Genomic DNA, 26,666 nt, shown 5'->3' with positions numbered 1-26,666 from the left:
ACCGGTACCTTTTCTATCGGTTTAGCAGAAATTTGCCCGTTTGGCAAGATCGGATATGCAACACTAGATATTAACAAATGGCTGCTGTTACCAATAGAATTAAGCTGCCGTTTTGTCAATAAAGCTAAGGTCTGCTTTTATTGATTTGCCTTGTGACTGATGCTGCCCACCCATGCTCCCTTCAGCATCAGTTTTGTATGTCCACCCAGCAGAAATTCAATAGCACTCATAAATAGCGGTTGTGCAGTCACAGTGGCGGGGACCATATGGACCCATGCTGAATTTGTGGCAAGGCTTGCTGCTGCTGCTCTGACACAATGGAGTCCTGAGGTGCTGGAAAGGATGCATCAATGTGCAATTTGGTGGATTGCTAAGTACAGTCTTTATAATACAGCAGTGGGAGCCTTTTAAAAGCCTGTGAAGACTGGAAGTGTTGGTTTTACAAAGAAACTTCCGGTTCTCCAATTATTTTATTATTTTTCTACTTTTTTTGATATAAACAAATTAGCAAAATATTAATTTAAAGTATTTTTATTGGGGTTACCATTATTTTTATATTACTTTAGATTTCATATATATATAAGAAAGACAAATATATATTCATTTTTCACTATACAAATCTTGTCTTTTTAGCTGCATATAAAGACTTCCTCAGTACCAAATAATATTATTGGTAATTTGATAGATGATAAACAAACTGCATGAATTTCATAAAGTGATTGATTACATTAGGCCTCTGTCCAAATGCACTCAGTATTCCCCAGTTAGTGTGCACTATAAAGATATAGCGTTAGTCGTTTTGTCGCGGTGTCCAAATCTACTTCCAAAATCCAGTGCCCTGGAAACTTCACAAAAGTCTGTGCTAAACTAGATTGGCAAACGTGGACAACAATGCACTGCATCTGTAAAGTGGCAGAAACAAGTCACAGGAGGGAGAAGACATATAAATGTAGTTTATCAAATGAGTGATATTGGCTAAAGCAAAAAAGAAAGTAGTGAGTATGTGTCCAGTCAAATTACATTAAAGTCCAGGGCACTGGTTAGTCCTGCACTATACAGCGTCTCACTGTTTCTTACATTTTTCTTAGTGCAATTTTCATGTTATTTTTTTCTTCTTTAACAGTACGTCTGTTCTGTGTGCTGATTGGCTGTTGGCCTTGTCAGTGAATCTCCTCTGTTCCAAGTGTGCTGTACAGAATGCATTCATCTTGACAAATCTATATAAATCTCAGGTCACTATCAGATCTTTGTTTTCATTCTATAATACTGGACTGGATTGGACTTCTTTTTATGGAGTTTTGAACTTTGAGAGTTTAAACCAAAAAAAGTGTGAAAATGCTCATGTTTATCTTTGTTTTACAGCCTTAAAACGTCTATAATCCTACTTTGCTGATTTCACCTATCGCAGGCTATTTTTAGAACGTAACTCCCACGATAAACGAGGAAACACCGTATAATCTGTTGGGGGTTAAGAGAGAGTGAGTAAATTCAGACACAGCCTAAGAGTGAAGGGACTCGTGTAACCTACCGGTATTTGTGCAGAGCAACAGCAATGTTGTAAAGAAATGTCCTGGTTTTGATCATAAAATAACAAACTGAGTCATAAATAAATCTGTGTCTGTTAGTTCTCTTGGTGTTAATTAGCTTTGTAAATACATGGTTAAAATACCAATGGTATTCAAACATTAAATTGACATTTATTAATAGTTTATTAGAAATGGAACTTGGTTTTGCGTTCTGACAAACTTCCTTTAAGGATTTGTCTTTGCTTGGCCTTATCTCATTATTTATTTATTTTATTATTGATGAGTGGATTGAAGCCATTGTGAAGCTGACAGCTGTCTTCTTCTGTGGTGCCATTTCCTGAAGGGGTCACATTAACCTGACAATGCTGGGAGCCATGCAGGTGTCAAAACATGGAGACCTGGCCAACTGGATGATCCCGGTGAGTTCACCTCTAAAGCCACACGTTAGTCCAGAGTCGTGCTGTTAAATTTATTAAGCATTGTGCTTGTGATAAAATGAAACTTTTTTTTTTCATTTCTGTTTATATGTTTTTGCCTTTTTCTTTGGAGAAAGAAACAAATGGAATTTTCCAAAGCCCTACACCTGTACTGTTTCTGATTTTTAGACTGCATGCCAGAATATTTGCAGAACACTGAGCTGGAAATATCCAAGATTTCTCACTATAGACTTGCTGCCTACGCTTTCGCACATTGACCAGACTCTGTCCAGCCACATACTAGGCTTTCACCTAGCACTGTTATCACAGCATGTCACATATGAAAGACTCAAAAAGGTTAAGGAACTCTCTGAAGAGGCATTTTTCCTAACTGATTATGAAGGTTCACAAGGATTTTGTTGAACTGTACTTGTTATAATCCTGGCCTCATTCTAGAGCTACAAAGAAATGTTTGTGTCATCTATTGAAGCTGGCTATCATGGACAAAATCACAAATAACTTAAGATTCATGGGAATTTTCAAAAATAATTTGTATTTCAATCCAATATCAAAATACATATTAAAACTTAAAAGACAGAACCAAACCCAATAAGTCTTGACACTAATCAAGAACCTTTGACAGAGTATTAGGGCCACCATGAAAGAAAAAAAAAAAACAATTTCAATTGAGAATGAAGTCATAAAAGTGTGAGGGGAAAAAGTCAAATATTTGCAAGAATAAAGTTGTAACAATATGAGAAAAAAGTTGTCATTTTACTAAGTAAAAGCCATTCTTTTTCAAAATTAAGTTGGCTGTGTAAGCCACCATTCACATTACGTGCAGACTAAATCCATCAATGCAACCGCTTATACTGATGCCATATGACTTTAGTTTATTATAGGAATCTATGTGTTTTGATGCATTTGAAACTCTGCAACTAAAGCCTACTTAACAACGGCATAAACGGTGCATCCACCGGAAATTCACTCCTTGTGGATCAAGAAAACTTATTCTTAACAGGCCCAGTTTCCTGCAAATTATTTTCAATGTCTTTATGGTTAAAAAAAACTACAATGTCGACTCGCTAAAAGATTTAGTAGTATTTCCTAAAATGTGAAACCAATGCTTAAGTTACTGCTTACATTACGGTCTATGTCTCGTATATGAAAACATTATATTGGTCCTTTTTTTTTGCTTTTTATTTATATTTTTCTTAGTAAAACGTCTATTGACTTATAAATTTATTATTTTATCTGGTAAATTCTCAATTTATAATTTATAAAATAAGAACTTTATTTTCATTAAAATTAAGATTTTGTTGCATAATTTAACAACTTTATTCTAAAAGTAATTCTTAATTTTTTTGTTTTATTAATACTGTCATAAAAAAATGTCCAGAATTAAAAAAATGTTTTAAAAAAAAGAGATTACTTTTCAATTGACTGAATGAATGTCTGATGTAGTCTTTATCCTTTTCTATTTATTCATAAAAAGTGACTTTGTTGATTACATTCCTTTCATGTTCTAACAGTTTTATTTTGTGCACAAATAAAGTGTTTCTAAAGAGGATTTCCCAATGAGTGCTACAGCATGAGGGGTCGGTTTTTGCTGCTGGGAGGTCAACATGTTTTAAAAGCACAGTTCCCCTTTTCTGACTCTATACAAGTTAAGAATCAATTAAAGGCTTGTTTGGTGTGGGAAGGCTAAACATGAAATTCTCCTGGGAAGCTCCTTTTTGAAGTTGGTTCATTCAGTGCAACACACTAAGTGGATTCTGATGATGACATGTTTCTGAGTGCATAAAAATGTCAGTGGATATTAAAAAATTCACTGGGTGGATTCATCTTTTTTTCTAGTTAGGAAAAAATATACGAGACAGTGATGCTCAAACATTTCATCCATTTCTAGAAGAGTCACTGGCTCAAACACCTCACTTATATTTCATTATCTTTTCTTTTTAAAAGGATGGATGGAGACTAATATGATACCCACCTTCTGTGATAATGAAATTTACCCACGACTAAAGATGGAAGCAAAGCATGAAATTGGAAATGTATAATGTAGGAGTTGGGGATGTTGTATTCTTAGCATTAATATTTAGGTTTTGACTTCTTTTGTTGAGCAAAATGTACATATCCGTTTACCTGCAGTGTGGAATAAGTCATTTACTCTTCCACTCAGTGTGAAACATCTGTAAAACAAAGGGAGAGGGAACAGACAAGAAGGGCGTTTTGATGGGAAATCCTATTTTACCACCAAATGGTTGGCCCCAATTATTAGAATTGTTTATATAAAAATATATAAACAAAATGTGTTTTGAGAATGTTAAATATAAAAAACAGAATAATGTTATGTTTGTTTTTATGTAACTTGTGAATATTATGGTTAAAATGTACATTTTCATGAAGGAAATCCTTATGCACTCAGCTAAAATAAGTTAACAAAATGCTTTCATGTATTTTTAAGTATTGCTGAAACGTCCATTTTAATACTCATCCCATTACCTCATTGGACATCATCTATGTTCACTGTTCAAAATAAGAGGCTTATTTTGTCCAAAATGGGATGGAAAATGATTCAAGAGTGGCTGTTTTCTTTTCTTTTCTTTTCTTTTTTATAAAGACAGCATCTTTAGCCAGAGGCTTTTTCAGGCCCGCTGCAGGAGGTCACTGTCGTCCACAGCTGTGTGTTAATGCTGTGACTGTTCATTACTATTTGTAAAGTATAAGGCACTATGCAAGCATGCTTGAGCTAAAGTAACAGTGACAAACAATAATTGTGATTATTATGCCTCAAGTTGACATCTGTATAAGCCTTAAGCAAACAGAGCTATCTTAATTTTGAATGTTATGGATTATCATGATATTTCATTTCTGGATAAGAGACCTTTTTTTACGCCACATTTAACTACAATGTGCTTCTGTTGTCTCATCACGGTTTCCATCATTGTTCTGCGGACTCTGTTTCCCTTTCTTAACATTAGTCGTCTGGGTAACGGAGACTCCTGGCAGTCAGTCGCTATGTTATTACATGGAGAGCTGTTTGAATCAGACAGTGACAGAAACGGAGGGAAAGACAACGGAAGCCAGTTGGTGAGGAGGGGCTCTTGGATTGTAATAGGGGGGTCATTTTCTGTTGTTTTTGCCTCTGACTAAAAGGTCAGCACTTGCACGGCAAACGAGATAAATTGTATTCTGTTGTCATGGCAACACCCAAAAAATTGTAAGCGACGCCAAATGTGGCAAGAGAGATTTTAGTTCTTTGAATCTTTTCCCACATATTAGTACTGAACTTATAGGGTATTTTTTTCTTTTAGCCTTTTCTCACATTTATACTAAGAATCAAAATAACTATTTTCTTTCTTCTCATTATTTTGTTATCCTTGCTGTGTAGAAATATCACCCTTTTTCTCTATTCTCACCTAACCCTTCCAATCTCTCCAACATTGAAGTGAAGTTTGAGTTAAGCCTAAGTTGCATGTATTCATACGGGGAGTTGAGATGCGTACCTGCACAGGTGATGCAGGTTTTTGGATTGTCCAGGCCCATGGAGGCCTGGACAGGTATAGAGGAGCAGCTGCATCTTAAAGGGAGAGCAGGTGTGTCTTGCATGTTAAGAAAATGGAACATTCCATTGTGTTGCACGTAGTAAATGTATCATGAAGGATAACATTAGTTATATGCACTTATGACTTACGCGTCATTAAGTTGTATGGTGCCCTGATGCCACATTAGTCCTTTTTAAGGTGCGAGTACAGGCCCCTTTAATCTCGTTTCCACTGAGCGGTATGGTTTGGTTTAGAATGGTCTAGGTAATTCAGGTAAGCGTTTCCACCTAAAGTTGAACTGTCCCAGCTTATGCGGGGTTGCTAACAACAACAATGGAGGTCATCCAGCAGCTTATTTTTTCCGCTTGGCTTTTGGTACTTCGTACAAAAAAGGCATTTGACGTTACTTGAGAGAAGATTGCGGGCGGCAAAGAGGAATACAGCTGCTTTCTTCAAAACCCATCGAGACCACTGTTGTGATTTTGGGCTATAAGTATAAAATTGAGAATTTAATTGACTTTTTTGGCGCCATTTCTTAGCCAATCAACGGGTTTCAACAGTAAATCCGCCCTAACTGGTCCATTCCATTTTTCTATGAACCTGCAACCTATGGGGGCCCAAAAATGGTATTATTCGGTCCAGCTTAATGGGTCCATTTTATAATGGAAACGCTCAAAATACTGGACTGGACCGTACTGTGTTGCTCAGTGGACATGAGGCTTTACTGACCATGTGGTGTGCATGTGATTGTAAGTTCCTGTAGGATGCGCAAACAAACTATGCTCTGATTGTCGAATGTTCTCATTTCTAGCAGTCAGGCTGCACAGAAGGAGCACACACTTATCACTTAAACAGCACTAATGGGCTCCTTACGCAGTGGGTGCAAAAAATGAAAAATTTGTATGACCTGCCTGCATCTCACTTCTTCACTCTTACTTACCCTTAAGTTTAGCTTAAGTGCTTGCTACCACCTGTCACCTGCAGCATGCTTGTAGAAAGAATCTGTATGAACATTTTCTCTTTATTGGTTCACCGAGCGATCAAAAACCTTGATGTTTCCGCTTATTTTTCGTCTGCAGACAGCCTGTATCCAGCCTTAAGGCCATTTGTGATGAAGTTCTTAACTCTTTACTCTTGTTCACTTTTGGCCAGCAAACTCTTGATTTCTGCCCTTTCTAGCCCTCTTCTTGCTGATGCTAGGGGTTTTGATCTGTGTTTCTCTTTAACTTTAATGGTAATAATAATAACAGTACAGTGCAAAAATATGACAACTACAGTGCATTGTTTTTGTGTCGCTGTAACACAAACACTGTCTGTTTTTTCAGTTGATTGGAGATGATCATTTTTTGAATCAGTGGAAAGATTTCCTTTCGCTAAAGGTGACTCCCGAGGAGATGGCGAAAGATCCATCGGATTCTGGTCATGTCATGCCGTTCAGTCTCTCCTACGTTCGATGCGCATCTCTTACGCAGTATTCACATTCTATGTAAACAAACCTATTTTTAAAATATACTTTCAATCTCAAAATAGTTTCGACAAATGTTTGTCTGGACTAATTTCTCAAGAAGAAGCTGCTGTGAGACAACAGTCATTTTTGTCTCACAGCCCTGAATGCAAGAACAAATGTCTCACTTCTCGTTGAGTCTAAAGCAGCTTTTGCACAGCTGAGGCTGCAGACTCTTAGCACTTCACTTCCAGCAGAGAGGAGCAGCGGGACCAAAGACAAAAATAATTTAGATGCGAGGTAGTGCAAATGTAAACAGATTTATCCAGTAACCAAATTTAGGCCTTAACCAGGAGACTTAAGTACAAGCCGTGATGCATTTATGCCTGTTGGTCAATCTGAAAGGCCACATTCAAATGGAATGAATTCTCTGTGGAGTCTCTATATTGTCTTATGAGATGGTAAAAGGGACCAGACATTTTTATTGCTTGTATTTCTAATTTTCTTTTCAGTAATTTTATTAGATACTTTTTAAGAACCACTCCAAAGAGAATCCCGTTTTTTTGTTGTTGTTTTTTTAACATGTTCTTGTAGCATTGTCTTATGATGGAGGTCATATATAAAAAAAAATATTAGGCTTAAAATTGCTTTTCCAGACATTTCTTTGTTCAAATCGCTGTGAATCAGGAGCAGATGAAAAAATGCCGCTGGAAAAACCCTGTAGCTGTGATGGAGGTGCTACAACCGGCGGGCCGTAAATTCCCTGCTTTGCTCCATTTTGATCAGTACACTTGTAGACGACTAGATTCATGTATGTCGCCTGAGCTGGCATCTGACTGACGGCTGGATAGCTCCGAAATTGCTCGCCATCTCTGTTGCACTGGTAATGTTGGGTTAGGGGTGTGAGGGGCTGTAAGCCAGAAGGGGGGGAAGTGTAAACAAAGAGATGATGGGAAATTGGGGCAGGCTTACTCCACATCAACAGCCCCGCCTACAACTTGGAGGCAAATTTTTAATAAACTACTGCCACTGCAGAAACCATGTCCTAGAAAACTACGCAGAATTTTTTTGATTTTGGCTAAAAACAACATAATCATGATTAAAAGTCCTTTGGGGACCTTTTTACATGCTTTGATCACTGCTAAATTGTAAAGCTGCTGATCACATACAAGGAAAAACCTCATATCATATCGTGTCCCCTTGTTATCATTCATAAGCCATGTGACCACGCAGATAGACAATAAAGTTTGGGTATTTTAGCCCTGCCTACTTTTCAGTTTTAGCCAAACCTCGCAATTTTACTTCAAAAACTCGCTTTACCCCTTAAATCCCTGCTGTGTTTGTTGTCCCCCCCCCCCCCCCAAAGCTGACTCAAAAGACGAGAAAAAAAATCAGACTGTCATTGTGTCCACTCTTCTGCTGAATATAAACAGATTGTAATCTCAAAGACAAACCATCTCTGATTAAAAGCTGCAAGGGTGAAGGACATTAGCAGGTGTCTAGCTCTGATGGGATAAAAAGCTCCTACCCCCAGCTGCCATCAGGTTAGACCAGTGTTTTTCAACCTTTTTTGAGCCATGGCACACTTTAACCTTGACAAAAATCCCGCGGCACACCAGCATCCAAAAAAATAGATAAATAAATAAAAAAGAAAAAGCTCAGTCTGTATTGATCTACAGCCGCTCTGCAATCTCACATGCATTTTTGTGGTAATTGTTGCAGAAAACGCTGGAAGCTGCAGCTGTTTTTTCTAAAAGATGTATTAAAAATTAAGTCAAAAGATTCAAAAACTGTTTGATGTGTGTTCGTTGTTTTAAGACGTTGAGAGGAGTGACTCATTGTGCGCTAAGACAGTCACTTTACTGCATCATGGGAGATGTAGTGCCCGTAATCCGCCGACCGCCGAAAGACCAGCGTCTTTGAGCTTCATGGTTTTGTTCACTTGTTCCAGTCTGAAACCAGATTATGTGGAAAGCTACACCGCTAAAGACGAGCTTTAGCTGGTATTTTTGAGAGACTTTTTTGCGCTAAATCGAAACAAGGAAGTGAATACTTTAACCACTTCTGATTGGTCAGACTGATGACATGTGATTAAGCCTTCAAGAATGATTGGTGGAGACAGTTAAAGGGGCGGGACTTGTCCTTACACAGTTATAGCTGCAGCTAAATCGCGGTTTCCCGTTATTCTTATCAAAATGTTTTTAATAGAATCATATAAACACAAAGAAAAAATAATTTTATGATATTAAATATTCTTAACTTCTCAGTGTTTTATCAGGGCCTGTTTGGATGAACAAAGAGCTGATTTCCTGGAGATGGTAATAATTGCTTTTAGATCAGTTAATGAGGGCAATTTCTCACGGCACACTTGACCATCTCCCACGGCACACTAGTGTGCCGTGGCACACTGGTTGAAAAACACTGGGTTAGACGACCCTCCGGGGGGTGGGGGCTGTGTTTGTGCACATTATTTAGCCCACTGCCTGTCAGGAAGTGTGTTAATATTGATTGCACGAAACGGACCGTTTCCCTTTGGTGCGTCACCCGATGTTGCTTTGTGATAAATACAATTTCCCAAAGGAAAAAAAATGTCAGTGTTTTAAAGATGCGAGTTAAAGTATATAATCTTTATAACAGGTGGACGCTCGTAATTTGCTGCAGCAGGCCACTTTCTGTTTGTGTTCTCAAGATAACAGAACATTTTTGCACAACTCTTCTCCCCATTAGCTTGGGCTCTCATCCTTTAACCTGAAACTCCTCTCTGTTTTCAGTTGATATCTTTTCTGTCCAGCTGGCCTGCACAGAGGCAGACTGGATCCCAACGATGCGGCACTCTTGGCAGCCATATCCTCTGGTTATTGAGCAGAGAGCAAAACAGGCCCTTCATGTGATTGATGAGGAAATGGGATTTTAATTCAGTTACTGAGCCATCACCCTGTGGCCATATCTGCATATCAGCCCTCTTTATTTGGAAACCAGCTTTGCTGGGAACAACATGGGACTTGAAAATAATTCTTCACTCTGCTGGCGGGGCTGCGCTGATGATCTTCTTGGTTGTTTTCCCTAAGTATTTTCTACCTTATTTGGCAGCTTTTAAAAAGTGGAAATCTACAGTAATCTTTCTATCAACATTTTTCATAGGAATTTTACAAAAGTCAGGATAAATGCATGCTAAATACGAGCGGTTACAGTAAAAAGATGCATCAAAAGCGAATAAAAGCTAGCATTTATTATTACAGTTGGTGTTGGTCACAGCCCCCGTTTCAAATCCAGCTGACAAAATGTACCTCAATCCAAAGCTCTTTTCTTAGCAGAGTCATCTTGGGGCTTTTTCTTCTTACTGCCTTTTACCAAGAATGCCCAAACAGTGCAAGCTTGAATGAATCTCCAGCTGCTTAACTTTCAATTAACCACTTCATTCCTCTTTCCAACAGTTTTCTTTGGATCCCCACTCTTGCCACAAATTGCATCACTTTTCTGCCTCATGTAACCTTGAGTTTCCCCATTTTTGTGTCTATCCATCCATTCTTTTCTCTTCCCTCCATCCATTCAGTCTTCTATCCTTCCTCCAGTGGGTCGAGCAGTTGTTGGCAGTTTGGATTCTGCCAAAATCACGAACGAGCTTTTACAGAGGAGTCAAAGATACATTTTCACTTTAGAACATTTTTGTTCGCAGTTTTTGACAAATTATTTTGTTTAAAACATATTTTCATATAATATGAAGATTGCAATGCCTGAACTTCTCCCTTCTTTCCTGCCATTTTTTACAGTTTAAATGTAAAACAATGTTTCTGTTTCACATATTTGTAGGGTAAGATGGTGAAAGGAATGGGAGGAGCCATGGATTTGGTGGCCAGTGCTGGGACCAAGGTGGTGGTCACCATGGAGCACTCAGCAAAGGTTTGAATACACACTGTTATACCATAGACAGAGGGAACTCTCGATTCTGATTGACTGCAGGATGTCTATTAAAAAGTAATAATGACAGTGATAATAAACCCCTAAAAGCCTGATTGTCTTGTATTATTGTGCTGGCATAAACGCCAGTTGTTATCCGGAAAAACAGAAACTTGGAACAGGTGGATATTTCCACCAATAAAAGCGATTTGCGGAAACTACTTGCAGACCTCGTTTCTTTGAAAAAAACCTTTGCTTCCTCATCTGGAAAAAAACAAGTGGTAAGAGGGGAACTTTCCCTCTGAAATGACGTTTAGCATATATACCACTTTCCTCAGCCCGCTGCAGGAAGTGCAGGCTCGATAGCCATTACCAGGACAACGTGTCACACCCCTTATGAATTAGTCCTCTAATAGAAAAAAAAAGAAACATGAAAAAAATAACAAGATTAAAGTACTAATATTTGAGTTTATATTTATTTATTTTGTAAGTGAGGATGACAATTCCCTCATGCGAAGTTCATTAATTTCTGATAATGGACACCTTGTTAGGCACTATCCCTTACGTATCTCACACTAACATATGTTTGATATGGAGCTATCAGTTAGAATAACTCTTTTTAGAAGCAACCTTAACCTATTAACTGGTTCTCCTCTTATCTGACTGGTAGATCTTTTTCTGTAGGTTTAAGTCCTCTTCTGCATCCCTCACTTCTGGTGTGCCACAAGGCTCAGTTTTGGGACCTTTATTGTTTATTTTATATCTGCTGCCTTTGCAGCGTATTTTAAGTTCCTTTAATGATATTTCTTATCACTTTCATGGTGATGATTTTCAGCTCTGTGTCTTTTAAACCCCATGATGATTTTAAAATACAGATTTTACGCAGGTTTCTGGATTCAGTCAAGTATTGGATGAATGATAATTTTCTCCAACTAAATGATGCCAAAACCGAGGTCCTAGTCTGTGCTCCGGACAGTTGCCTCCCACAGATAGTCCAGTGACTCGGTCCACTTGCTTCCTCTATCAAACCCTCTGTCAGACCCAGTTTTATCCCTTGACTCTCTCGTCGGGTCACTTGTTTGTTCTTGTTTTTATCATCTTAAAAACATTTCAAAACTGAGTCCAATTGTGTCTCGTTCTGAGATGGAGATGCTAATCCACGCTTTTATATCTTCTCGTCTTGATTATTGCACCTCCATTTTCACGTGTTTAAGCAAAAAATCTTTAGAACGGCTCAAGGTTGTCCAGAATGCTGCTCCAAGGCTTTTAACTAAATCATCTAAGTTTTCACACGTCACCCCGTTACTAATCCAGCTGCACTGGCTCCCTATCCGCTACCGAGTGCAGTTTAAAATCCTGGTATTAACATACACAGCTCTTAATATCCAAGCACTGGTCTACATAAAAGACCTTTTGCAGCCATACACTCCCAGCTTGTCCCTAAGGTCATGTGACCAGGGTCTGCTGGTTGTTAAGAGAACCCGGTTAAAAACTAAAGGTTACAGAACCTTTGCAGCAGTGGCTCCATCCCTCTGGAACTCCCTTCCTCTCGGCCTCAAATCTGCAGAGTCAGTGTTTTCTTTTAAAAAGCAGCTAAAAACCGATCTTTTAAAAACGTATTTTTCTTAATTATTTTATATTCTATGTTTTATTGTGTTTTACTATGTTTTACTGGGAAGCACTTTGTGTTTTTTATCTTGAAAGGTGCTATACAAATAAAGTTTATTATTATTATTATTATTATTATTATTATTATTATTATTGCGCATACTGAATAATGTTAAAACATATTCGGTTTTATTGATGTGTTCATCTTCACATTTACTTTTTTGCTACAAATAATAATGAAAGCAAATGCTTCAGCAGATTTAAAGCCAAACCTTTTATAATTTGTTGCTTAATGCTTCCTCACAAGATATGTTGACTCATCTTGATTAAGATTCTTTGCAGAAATCTACTCATTTGTCTTCAGTTAATTTGGATACAAGCTTAGAAATGAGCTTAGTGTTTTGGGGGGAAACGCTCGTTGGTCAGACTCATGTTCTCACTAAAGATGGATCACTCTAGAGGGGGCTTCCTGCGATGAAAGATTTGATCCAGCTGTGCTGCTTTAATTTTAGAAAAAGTCCAGACTGATGCGAAACAAGGGCATTGTAACATTCAGCATTCATAAAAGTGCTCTGCTTTCTGCTAATGGGACCCTGTCTGGCGCCCAGCTATGGTCCAGATGGTGCAGCAGGTGAACATAAATTTACTGCCCGAGTCCTGTTATCATTCATGATGGGCAAAAGGGGTGCCTGATTTATGGTCTGCCCTCTTCCAACAATGCTGCGGGCACTTTGACGTGTGCTTTTTCTCCAAAAGGTGACAAGAGAGAAAACTGACTTTCGCTCATGCAAAATAAATATTCTTTAGGCGGAATAATCACTGTAAATTTTCGATAGCCTTTTAAAAAATGATTCACAGATGTGACTAAGCAACCGGTTTAATTTAAACCAAACTCTCTCTTCTCTCAGGGGGGAAAACACAAGATCCTGGACAAATGCAGCTTGCCTTTGACGGGGAAACAGTGTGTTGATCGGATCATCACTGAAAAGGTGCCTTTGTTTTTTCACTTCTATCCATGGCTTTTGAAAATGTGTACTAGTTAACTTGAAGGGAAATGAAAGTCGAAAAGTGGAGGATCCACTGGCCATCCTTTTTTTCCTCTTGTTTTCTCAAAATAGTACATAAATAATTTAGGTTGAGGTTTATTTAATTTATTTACATGTAAATTGTTGGGGAAAATAAACCAAGCAATGCCCACGAAAGGGACCCAGTGTTGTAGTGAGAACCACTTTAATGATTCCTTAATATTGCATTAAAAATGTTGTGGCAACGATTTTTGATCGTGGCAACAAGATTTCTGACCAATCCTGTTATTCATTGGTGATTGTTTCCAAAGTGAGAAACTTCAAAATCCAGGTAGTGAAGAGCACAATCTTTCTGTTTAGAAACTGCAGCAGTAGCCAAAACGAGAAAGGCGAAAATGCATTTCCAAGACCTCATCAGACGAGACGAGCCTAAAGCGTTAGTCATAACTGCTCTTATACGGGTAGAAATGGGCTGTCTGCAGCTGAAAATGGGCAAACCTGCAGGTGACCCACAGAAAATCTCAAGGTTTCTAGACCCCTCGCTGAGCTCATGGAGCTCTGCTAACATCCTGCAGATGATGGGTCGTAGCAAACACTTAACTAACACGTCAGGGTAAGTAAGAGTGAATTACCGAATTTTCACGACCATAGGGCGCACTGGATTATAGGGCGCAGGTTCAGTTATTGGTGCTTTTTCTGTATTCAACACATACAAAAGACACACAAGGTTTTAGGGCGTGGGCAGGTTTCTCATGTTCTTCCATGTAGCTGATAACTTGCAGTTTAAACTGTGCTTCATAAGCGTGTCTCTTTGCAGGTGGCATTTTCAGAGTTGTCAAAACGATGTCGTTCTGCATAATGCATATGCCTGACCTTTGTACTATTTAGGGGTGTGTCTTCTTCCACTCCCACACTTCCCTCCTTACTGTTCTCATGCTGTCCTCTCCTGCGTCCTCTTTACCGAAGTCACACAACAACACATTAGGCGCACCTTACATTAGTCTTACGAATACTTCAAAATACACTTACTACATGCACGACAAGGGTAAGTTCCATTTTCATGATGCCCCTTGAGGTGGTCGCATATACAAGTCACGAGGGAACTGCAAGAGACACATTTGTGGCTTCTCCTGTCTACGGCCCTCCATGGATCTACACAACCCAAAAAACTGCAGCAACTGTACAGGATCATGTGACTAAAGGCTGCTTCCTAAGAAATGTTGGAATTGTCATATTAGAAAGATCTTTAAGATACTTTGGAATTCCTACCTCTTGTGTATACAAAGCCACAGTCAAGGCTTTAAATTACATTGTTTGCCTCTCAAAAAAATCCAAAGAAAAAACGGATAAAGGTAAGGAGGTTGACAAAAAAAATAAAAAAATAAGACTCTTTATTGTCATTATGCATGGCACAATCAAATTTTGTTCAGGGGGTTTTGGCTTAAGACAGTAAGATGAATATAGAAGGCCTTAAGTATGAAGGCCCTGCCAGTCTCTGCTCGAACTGATAATAAAGTTATTTTATATTACAATGCCGTAGGTACTCTTACCGTCCATTTTCCAGCGTTTTGAATTAACTGAAATGAGAGAAGTTCTGCAACACCATAATAACTATGAGTTCAGGCATTCAAGTCCAGATAGAAAACAAATAAAACAGGTTTTGCTCATATTTAGTCAGACAGCAGAAGGTCTGAGGCTGCATGTCCTCAATCTGGTTCCATTCCGTGCTCCTTGCTGTTTGTCACCTTCTGTACTCACTTAGCTTTTGTTTGGTGATCTTTTAAATAAAGGTCACTAGCGCTCACAAAATCTAAAAGGAAGAGGAAAAAAGGTTGTGCCAAGTAACAGTAACTAGGGCAAGAATACAACATGTTCCTGAGGTTTGGAGGACAAGATATGACAACTAAGAGAGTAATTCTTTTGTTTTTGTTGACACACCTTCCACCAAAAATATTCAAGTTCTTTGTCATTTTGGAGGAATTTTTTTCAGCAACTCTAAAACAGCTATTTCTCTGTCAGTTACTGAAATGAGTAACTCCAAGGCTTGCAGAACAATAATACATAATTTTAAATCTTTTTTTTTTTATTCTTTATTTAATTCTTGTATTTTTTATTATTGCATTTTCCCTTCAGTTTGGAATTTTGCTGATGCTTTCATCCCCACCTCAGGGCCTTTCTTTGTACTGTTGATGCTTTGGCTGCTTTAGCCTTCCCTCTGAAGCTGCATTTTCTGGAGTGAAAACTGAGGTAGCCTGCAAACTCAGGTGAACTGTAAAGGCAGGTTAGTAACATCTAGTAGAAGCTGTAGTCCACAGGGTTTTCCTTTTTTTTTACACTCTTAGAAAAACATGTTTTTTGTGGGTGGTAAAAAATCAAACCTCACACACGTTGAGATATGTTGGAATTTTATATTGTATTAACTCAAAAGTGGTGTGAAAAGCCATCCAGCCCCCCCAGCTTATTTTTTAGTTGCATTTTTGAAAAGTTATTTTGTCTACATTAGACATGCATCACATATTTTCAGAGATTAGTTAACAACAATGCCCATGGGTTTGTAGTCTCTTACTGTTTTTCATTTTTAAAGCAGACACCACAGGGCAAATGGTACTCATAAGGCATCATTTAATCATTTGTAAACCTGGGTTAAAAGTCAAGAATAAAATAATCTGAACGCATAATCCAGAAAGAAGTTCCAGTTGCCAGCAGAGCTTTGTGCAGGCTCGGTTTTGTGTGTGCTCTGGTCGGTTCTGTTTCCTGTTGGTGGTTACTGCTCTCTAAAAACATGACTTATCAGTTGCAAAGTCAGCTCACACACACCCTCCATGCTCTTTCTCTTCTGTTCAGCTTTGGTTTATAGTCCATCATTTCAGCAAGCAGATTTTTGCCGGTATTTACAAAAGGTGAATCTGTTTTTAATGCTTTTGTAAGTTCTGGAAATACTCTCACAGATTCAACTTTGGCTGTGGTTCCTCACAGTTTTCTGGTCGAGATTTATGTGGTCAACATTTATGCCTTTACTGCTTTTTGCTTGTTCTTTTTTTACTAAATAATCCATCTCTTTTGACCTTAGAGTAGTTATTTTTTCACCTTAAAGCGAGTGAAATATCCTCCAGAGAAAGAAAAAATGTTGTCTAGCCAAAATTTTAAAAATGCAATTACGGTAAACTCCAGTTCCCAGAGCCCCACCCCTTCACATTTGGTAGTAGGCTGTGGGTGGGAGATAATTCAGGTTTAGAAATGTCCTGTACAGAGCACAAATTTGCAATGCTGGCAGTCAGGAGGTTAAATGTGTTTTGGCTTTTATTTTTTTATTTTTTTTATTTTTAGCTTTTTAAACACTGAAAAATATCTCTTCTACGCAATAAATGCCAATGTTTTTTCTTTGCTATCTAAATCAGCATTTTCCAACCTGAAATGAGATTTTCAATTTAAGAATCTCTAAACTGGATTTACATGCTTAGATCCTCCACTTATAAAGGTCATTTTATAGTTCGTTCTTGTCAATTCTCATTCTTTGTGAAGCTTTCAAATGAATAAAATAACCTTTCCCATCAATATTCATAATGTTATTTGTAAATAGTGTTTGGAGGTGTATTTAAAATACTAAAAGGTCCGTTTTGATTCACTTTGAACTAGAAGTCCCATTTCAGTTCATAAAAACAAGGCAGCATGTGAAACTTCTAGCTTTGAATTCAGAAAATATTTCTATCTGTTTTAATAAGTGCAAACTGGTAGAAAATGCCCAGCTTTTAGTCTTTATCTCAGATCGTGACGTTGCTTTGGTTTATTTCCTCAAACGCTATTTATGAGTTTCGCATAATGAGGGATAACAGATGGTGATTTCATTTAACTATTATTTAGCATAATCACTTGTGCAACTGGACTGAGAGGTGACTATTGCTAAGCAACATGAACAATGGAAATATTCTGCTAATGTTACAGTCCTCACTCTAGGCGGTATGAGAAAAATCCACGCAGCATTCATGGCTCTAATTTATTCATTTTATGCATTTATTGTGTGGAGTCTAGAAGGCATATGTCTTCGCAGAACTTTATTGTTAAAAATGTTCATTAGGGAAAATTTTCCTTGATTTCTTTAATCTACAAAAAAACCACTTCATAATCCGAGGTTTTCTTTACTTTGATTATACAATATGTTTTCAGAAAAAGCTTTATAAATGAAAATGATTTACTTTTATTTCAAGGAATACTGCTTATTGCTTAATTATATTGAAATGGACTGGTTCATATTTGAATGTCTTCTAACTATTTTCTTTTTTAAAAAAACACACGCATATTAATGGAGAAAAAAATGAAAAAATATACTGCTATGTAGACTTTAGAGCTCATGTGTCAAAGTCAAGGCCAGGGGGCCAAATGTGGCCCACCATGTCATTTTATGTGGCCCCCAGAACATAAAAGTTTTTCATTTCTTAAAATAATAAATAAAAATTGGTGTGTATTTATTCATATCTAGGGGGAATTGGACTTGAAATATCGGATCGGGCAACTAGACATTAGGACTTAAACACTGTCAATATAACCTAACCTGACAGAATCAAACTGAAAAGGATTTATGCTAGAGGAACGAGCAAACTTATGTTTTCTATGCAACTGTAATTGTCACTTTAAAAAGTTATAATAAATAAATGAGTAATGTAACTTTAAGGAATGGTTGCGTTTATTTTTCATTACATTTAGTTACATGTATAAGTTATATCTGGCCCTTTGAGGACAACCACTAAATGCTGATGTGGCCCTCGGTGAAAATGAGTTTGACACCCCTGTTTTATAGCCAAATACATTTGTTAGAACAAACTTAAAAAGTAACCATAACGTGACTATGTCACTGATAAACCACTCCAAATGGACTATAGGGGCAGGAGATGTTTCATGTGTCGAACAACAAACTGAGCAGAAAGTCAGCGCATCAACTTTGGAAAAATTCAGGATTAAACTGAACTTCCTTTTACAAGATCTTCCCCTCTTTAGTTGTCTTATGTTTTATTGATTGTTTTTTTCTGTGTGGAAAATTTTCATCTTTGACTAGAAAAAGGCTTCTTTAGTTCTCTTAAAACAAAAGTACAACATTTGAATGGACCATAAAGTGTAAAAGTGCTCTGTTAACAAGACTCTTTGTGTCTCTTTTTTTAGCATTAATTTCTCCTGTCTTTGCATTTCTCAGTGTTGATCAAAGCTCATTCTTACCTGAAGAATTGCTACAGCTTTTCAATCTGTAGTCAGCTTTAAAACTGTTGATAACAGCTTTTGGGCTAACTCCCAACAGTACCAAATTGGAAACAGCACTGCAAACATTTCATAAGCCCAAAATTGCTTATCCTGAACCCTTGATGGTCGCTGATGATTCAAATTTTTGCTCCAGAACATTTCCTAAATGATGGCAGAAAATGGGAACTTTTTTTGTCAAACTTGATGAGCACAGCTTGTAATGACAAAGACAGAAGACTTCTTAACTCTAGCCAAGAGGGATGGGAAATTGAGTGTAGTTTTCAAAACAAACATTACATTTAAAACAGATAGTTGTGATGGGAAAAATGGAATGCCTCAAACTGTCCCTGCTTCTCATTTCTATGATTGAAGCTCATTGTGATGTTTCAATTTGTCTTTTTTCCCAAGACAAATACTATTTTTGTCAAACAATACACAATATAGATCATATTAAGCTTCTGACAGACTTTCTCTTCATTTAGTAATATTTTCAGATTTGGAAAAGAAATAATTTAATGTTTAAAAATCTAGTCATCTCAGCAGGCGTTGGAGAATGCTAATTTTGTAATTTCACATAATGACAACAATGCCAATTATAATTGTAGCAGAAAAATTAAATTCTTTTGTAAATTTTTCCACAAAACTTCTTAGAATTTTAATTATTTCATTTGAAAAAAATACACCGTCAAAACAACCCTTAGCATTTTTTTAAAAATCAAGCAGGTTCCAAATGGGTTTTCTTGCTGCGTGATTTCTTGTTTAGCTGAGCATTAAACATGAAAATTGCATCTTCAGGTTAGTCAAGATTTAATAGAAACAGACGAATAGCTTTCTTACGAGTAGTTTCAGAATGGTTTCACCCAAATCTCTCAATGGCAGGTTCACGTTGCGTGTTAAAGCAGAGTCGCACTGTGCCTTCGACACTGACATATGACAGCACTTTCCATAACTCCACACTATTCTCGCATTTTTTATCAAGAACTGCTGGCACATTTTGATAAAGCTCTAATTCTCCTTAATCACTGGTGACAAGCCTCACAATTAGAGATGCAGGACAGTGTCTATGTTATCCATAGACCCTTGTTCCCTGTGACATTCCATCTGTCTTGCTATATTGGAGTGAGAGATCTGCCTCCTGCCCTGTCACTGTGTGCTGTTCTAATGAGCTGAGAGTCCTGACAGGTTTTTCCTGAATGTAGTTATGGCTTTGCCTGTCAGCCCCTGCTGAGCACGGCAACACGGCCCAGCCTAAAAGAGTGTGCCCAGGCTGTCAGTCAAGTATTTTTGCATTGTTTGCATGAATTAAAAAAAAAACCACCAACGCTACACATTTTGTGGAAAAAAATAAAAAAGGGGTTATAACTAATTTTTCATACAAAATATTCTGGATCTTTTATTATTTTCCTCTTTAAATATAACTATAAAGCCCTATTTTAGGAACCTATAAAACAAGTGGTAAGTATTACTGTGTAGCTGCCTGCTTCAAAACAAGTGTTTGCTACTTGCAAACCAAAATCATCTTTGAAAAGAAAAAAAACGGGAAAATTGGCAGACAAGCATCTTTCCAGTACCCAATGACAATTGGAAAACAGGAATAAACAACACGCTGAACTGGACCAAGTGAGTGTGACGTCACTCACAGAAAATGGCCTGCTTTGTGCTCCAATGAAATTAAGTCAATTCAGTTGCCATTATTTTAGACATATGCGATATATCTGCCATGTTGGAGCCAGGTGATGTCAGTAGGCAATGATTGGTTCAAGTCGGCCTGAGTCATCGTTTTTATGGTATCCACTCTTGCCCATCAGGAGGGAACTTGAAGGTCCACACCCCTACCACCTGAAAGCGGACTTAGGAGAATCTATCAATTATTTTGGATGTTCAAAAGGAGACCACATACTTTAATTACAAAAAATCTGTTTGAATGGGGACCTGGCCACAGACAAGATGGTGCCCAGACATCATTAAGCGGAATTGGAAATTCCATGTTTTCTGAATTGTACCACCTTTTATTAAAACTTTTTAATGTGAATGGTTGAGCGTGCAAGATGAGCTTAACATGGGGCAAAAAGGGTAATCGTTGCATTACTTTCAAAATTGGTATTAACAAAAGTATCAGCTTCATATTTCCTTTAACATCAACCGTTGAGATGATCAACGTGAGTCAGCTTATTGTGTCGGAGAAAAGTGGCTTTGCGCTGGTATTCAATACTTTTTATTAGTAATGTGCTGCATATCGGCGAAAAGTTTCTCTGTAAATCAGCTGATTTACACTGATTGTGTAAGGAGTTACAGTATGTCAAAGGGCATAGTAGGTTTTATGGCAAGGGACATAGGTTTTGACAGAAACAGCTCCGGTGTTAAAGGTTTTAGGTTTAAAACAGGAGAAAAAAACTGTACTGTTAAGGTCACCACTTAAAAAAAATTTGTATCCATCAAAACAGGGACTTCTGGTCTAGGACCAGTTCTGGATAGTTGTGGTGGGTGCCTTCTTGTTTGCAGCCAGGTCTTTGTCTGATTGGCCAGTTTATAACTTGACTAACTTGCTCTACAGAAAAAAAATATGCAACAAATTAGGATTCACAAGAACATGTGAAAAACTGTAGCAGAGCAAGAATGGTTGTGACAAATATGTTTATTTCCCAATAGAAGTCAGCTGGTACTTCTTGTTTGGAACGCCAGAGGGGAGGAGTCACTAAGTCCAGTTCTCATTCACAGTCAGTGGGTGAAACATGGCAGGGGGTGTGGGGGCATTTTACAGCACACCACCAGTTCTCGAAATGAGAGTGTCCCTCCCGTCCTTTAATAGTTAGAAAGTGAGAGCTAAAATGAGATTCAGTAGTATAGTTGTTCTATCCAGTCTAGCATGTGATGCTCCCCAGTCCAACTCCAGCAGCATATGTAATCGTTGACTCGGGGGTCACTGAAGGCAGCCTTAATATTAAGGTGTTAGGAAAAAGGAGTATTTTAAGGCTAATCTGGAAATTGTTAAGGAAAAGGCTTAAGAATCTGAGAATGAGGAGCTCTGCTTAGAAAATAGGATGTTAGATGATCTTTAACGGCAATCTCTGCATATTTGTCCTTGTTGATCAAAAAAAAAGAGAAAAGGCATTTTTTTATTATATAGAGGGACATTTCTTCCTGAATCCCATGGACCACTCCCCGCTTAACCTTCCACTTCCTGGTGTGTTAGTCTAACGCTTCTCAGATTATGGGACTAGACGCAATAATCAGAATTCGTCTCAGGGAGCCCAAGGTATGTAAATGAAAACAAGACAGCGATGAAAGTAAAATGCAATCGATTGTATTAACAGAAAATAGACATTTAAACAATACAAAAAAAAAAAAAAAAAAGGAACCGGGATATGGGTCTGAGTCTTATTGAATGGTTTCCAAAAGTCTATTGGTTGGGATGTAGTTGAGGTTTGCTGCAGCTGAGGAGTTATTGAGGGTGGAAGTATCAGGATCTCAGATTTGGGTAGCTCGCCATCAAGTTGTAGATCAAAGCATACATAACAAAAAACCTGACCTAGAAAGAGTCAGAAAAAACAGAAATCAAGAATTGAACAAAAACAAACCAGTCATTTCACTGGGTATACTGAAATAAATCAGATTAATCATAATTGTAGAAAGTAAAAACAAGAGAAACAATATTCTTATCAAAAAAATAAATAGCTGTTTCAAATAGAATTCAAAGTGTGTACACAAGTCAAACAATTCCATATCAAGGTTCAAGGTAAGTGGATAAATGTTTTAAATCAAAAATGTACTCTGTAGTTACAAATTAATTTTATCCCGTTATTAATCAAAGTAGAGTAATTTTAAACAAATTAAACTTTCAAATGTTGCACAACATGGTTTTTCATTCCATTATGTAATTCAAAGACAGTGGCCATTTTGGCATCATGGAAATAAAACTAAAACAGTTCAAAGTATTCAATTAACACAAAAGGAAAGCCACTTAACAAAAATCCTTCGGCTTGAATTCAGGCGACTAAATTAAAACAACCAAACAAGAACCATTAAATAAAAAAGTCTCAAAGGTGAGGCAGCATTAGCTTAGCTCTGTGACTATGATAAAGCTTTTTTTCTGTTTTCGGTGTCGCGACCGCAAAGACCGATGAGCAGGTCTCTTTGAGTTTAATGAAATGGAAATTTTGAGGTCTCCAAAAAATGTCTCAAAAAGTTGTTTTAGGCGTCCTGGTGTGGCCACAGCAACAGCTGAGAGCAAGAAGCAGCCAGCAGGAAGCAGGAAGTAGCAAGCAGGAAGTGCACCAGCTGACCAGGAACTTATATACACACCGGGCCTTTCATAATAAGGGCGGGGCCAGGTGTTCACAGTTAGTCTGATGGCTAGTCTGATGCCAAGGGGTTACATTAGCATGTCCTCACATTTATACTGCTGTTTTGTATTTTACCATGCAGTAAAAGCTTTCCTCAAAAGCAGCTCACAAAAGAGCAAAAACCCTCCAAGCGTAATTGCAGTTTGAAACTGGTGCCTAAGTGCAAAGTCTGTTTGAATGACAGATTAGAAGGGGAGGAGGTCAAGCATTAGTCTTCGTCAAGAATTTCAAAGTAAATGCTTGCTGTTTGAAAAGGAGATGATCTCAGAGGGGAAGCGTTTTCAAAGTGTGCTGTCACAAATTTGGTGGAAACTTGTGTGGCACAATTTCCCATCAGAATCCAAGAACCAGAGGAGCTCCTCTGAACATCTTTGTGCTGCTCGACTTTTGATTTCCGAGTAAACCTTTCAGCGACTACAGTTTACACCTGTGAGGGGTCTGTGTTGCCACAGAAAACCTGGCTTTTCCGCTTGCTGCCACTCTCCATAGGAACTCACTTTGAGCTATAATTATTCTGCCTGATTTGGAGTGGCGTGCTTTTGAGATGAAGTAGAGAGGGAGACGTGTTTAAAAAAAAAAAAGACACATGATTTACAGATTGCTTCATGAGTGTTTGTCGCAAACATTTAAACAAAAACTGAATATATGTTGATAGACACATCACTGTCGGCTTGTTTTTGCATATTAAAATCTTAAACCTAATTTGCATGAATTGTGTTAATTAGTTAAATATATGAATGACCTTTACTCTGATTCACTTTGCATTAATGAAGAACCCTCATTTGGATCCATTATTCTTAATGGAATTGTATTTTTCTCTTGTTTTTAAACTGTTGGCTTTAGCAGAACACTTGGAGCACAAGTGTTCACTGGTTGAGGGCTGCTCTCAGAGGCACAGTTTCATCAGTAATTGCAGTTTTTAGTCATCTTTAGTCATCTTTCTAAAGGCGTGAGTCATGAGTGGGACTCTGCCCTCCTGTGGGAGCCACTAATGTTTAAATTTTAATTGTGTGTGTGTGTGTTTTGTTTTCCTGCCAGGCTGTGTTTGATATAGACAAGAAAAAAGGCCTAACTCTGATAGAAATATGGGAGGGTCTTACCCCTGATGATATCAAGGCGTGCACGGGCACAGATTTTGAGGTGAGTATTGCTTTTTAGTCCATTTTCTAACCCTGAAGATAAATTAGCATTTCTCATCTCTCTTCTGTTTTTATATCATGTAGGTATCTCCCAACCTGAGACCAATGCAGCAAATTTAGAGGAGTTTTTTTCTTTTTTTTTCAGTTTCAGGTGGTTTCATGTGGGTTTGCTCTGCAGCATTGATAACTGAATAAGACACATGTGCAATAACTAAAAACTGTTTCTTTTTGTGCTGCAAAAATGAATGTGGGACACTTAAAAGACTCACAGAATGTGCTCCTGGAGGAAGAAGAATGTCCCATGAATGGGCATTTTACATGTACCGGTAGCTAAGCAGTAAAAAGCAGTCTCATTTATGGTGGAGTAAATGCAATATGCAGTTCAAGTATGATGCATTTGTAGGGCAGAGATGCAGTAGCTGAGGTGAATATTCCTTAATCATAAACATGAGTTCCCAAAAACTGGTGCTGCACCAAATGAGAAAAGAAGAAAATAACATCCTCTTTGCATAATCCATCCGTTCTTTGAAAGATTTACTGATATGTCAGTTGTTTTTGCTCAGTCTCATGTTGTTCAAATGTAAAACAATAAGCTTTCATATTTTTACTCTGACATTTGTTTTATGAAATAAACTACAGCCTGGTGTGCAGAGTCTGTTTTTTTTCTAAAACCCCATTTCTGGTCTCTGGGTAAAAATAAGACCAATAACTGGAGACTTTTGACGTGTAATCATCACATAGATTGAAGGCAAAAGACTGCTTTGAGGGTAATACAGGTTGGACCTTTCTATATATATATGCAGTGCTTATATGACATATTCTTGATTTGATTTGTGCACTTGAGTAGAGAGGCCCTGTCATTACCTGAGGGCTCTTGCGTAACTGCAGAATTCAGCCACTGGGCTTTGGGGTTCAGGAAGATCAACAGGGTTGGATCATCAAGCAGAAAAATGGATGAAAGTGACAGGGGCTCTTGCCACCGGCTTGTTGATGGTAATCCAGCACATCCTTTTATGAGTCAAGCCCCTGTGCTACCCCATAAGCCTACATTTTGTAACCTACTTGTTAGACGAAGGTTTTGAGGCAAGCACATGGTCGGGTCTAACAGCGAAAAAATAGTACTGGGTTTTATAAATGACTCAGTCTGAACAGGTGCAGTAAAAAAAAAAGGGGGTTAAAGCACTTAGGATGAAGGGCGTTTCAAGATGGAGACTAAAACTCTGACAATAAAAATCATTGTGTTGAGTAATTGAAGCATTCAAATTTTCACATTTTTATCATCGTGAAGAAAAACTGGAATAAGCTGCTGCCTTAGTGACTTTTATACTGGTTGCCATTCTCACTTTTAGAACAGAAATTGATGTGTTGTTAATATGAGAGTGGATCTGTGTATGTCCTCTGGTGAGGACATCTACACTTGAAAATGTTACTTCACTTTACCAACAAAACCTAAATGTCAAAGAGGGAGTCTTAGACTCCAGTAAAATTTTATTTTAGACTAGGGACAGTAGAGTGAAAATCGTATGGAAGCAATTCAGTAGCATAATTAAAAATAAAAGTCAAAACCAGAATTGCTTTTTCATTTTCAAAATGAAGCTGCATTTTTTTACTCAAAATTAAAATGAAAAAGCATTCCTTCAAAATGCTTTTTCCTTTTCTAATTCAACACTGCTTATTCTGTCACTTAATTAAAATGATAAAGCAAATGGTATTTGACATTTCATTTTTAAAAATTTCTCTGGGAAACGTGTAGCAAAATTCATTTAGAAATGTCTAATTTGACAATTAAAATGGATTAACAGAAATGCTTTTTTATTTTCAAAATGTAACTGCATCAAATGACTCAAAATTAAAAAGCAATCCATCAAAATGCTTTTTTCATTTCTACTTAAAAACCGCTTATGCTGTGTCATAATTAAAATGAAAATGCAAAGAGGGTATGGCATTTTCATTTTAACATCTACCCTGCAAACATTGTCGCATTATTCAATTCAAATAAGCATTTCCAGCAGGGAGGCGGGGCGATGACGTCGGTGCCATCTCCGTGTGTCAAGCTGCTGAAATGTTAATTAATTAAGTGACAGAATAAGCGGTGTTGAAGAAGAAAATGAAAAAGCATGTCTGGTTTTGACTTTTATTTTTAATTATGCTATAGAATCGCTTCCATTAAAATTGTACTACGCCGCACCAAGTGGTTCTTCTGAAATTGAGCACAACCCAATTATAGTTTTGCAATATACAACCCTTCAGACACTGAAAAGTCTCTCCCTAAACCTGAAATATGCAGTCATGTCGTAATTTTTGTATAATTCATTGAAATGCAAAATAATTACTCATTTGATAATAGAACATTTTAAAAATCATTCTTAGCACATTTGGATTTTTTAAGTGGTTTTTGGTATTTTGTTAAAATGGAAAAAGTAATGCCAGTAGACCAAATGCCATATTTTTCATTTGGTTTAATGCCAGTAAACCAAATGAAAAATATATT

General features: G+C 37.5%; 1 protein-coding gene across 1 annotated transcript in view; it reads left to right on the top strand.

Moving 5' to 3' along the window:
- Positions 1-24,825, top strand: part of oxct1a (3-oxoacid CoA transferase 1a) — a 45,777-nt gene extending 20,952 nt beyond the window's left edge. Inside the window, exons 13-17 of the mRNA XM_004072221.5 lie at positions 1,870-1,945; positions 10,745-10,834; positions 13,348-13,428; positions 24,075-24,176; positions 24,260-24,825. Coding sequence (XP_004072269.1) covers positions 1,870-1,945; positions 10,745-10,834; positions 13,348-13,428; positions 24,075-24,176; positions 24,260-24,295 — 385 coding nt within the window. The 3' untranslated portion in view covers positions 24,296-24,825. The remainder of the gene's footprint in view (positions 1-1,869; positions 1,946-10,744; positions 10,835-13,347; positions 13,429-24,074; positions 24,177-24,259) is intronic.
- Positions 24,826-26,666: the final 1,841 nt, after the last annotated feature.

This window comes from Oryzias latipes, chromosome 9 (genome assembly GCF_053564925.1).
Source record: "Oryzias latipes strain Hd-rR chromosome 9, Olatipes_Hd-rR_3.1".
Classification (NCBI taxonomy): Eukaryota; Metazoa; Chordata; class Actinopteri; order Beloniformes; family Adrianichthyidae; genus Oryzias; species Oryzias latipes.
The sequence above is the reverse complement of the archived record's forward strand: the minus strand, read 5'-3'. Positions and strand labels throughout refer to the sequence as shown.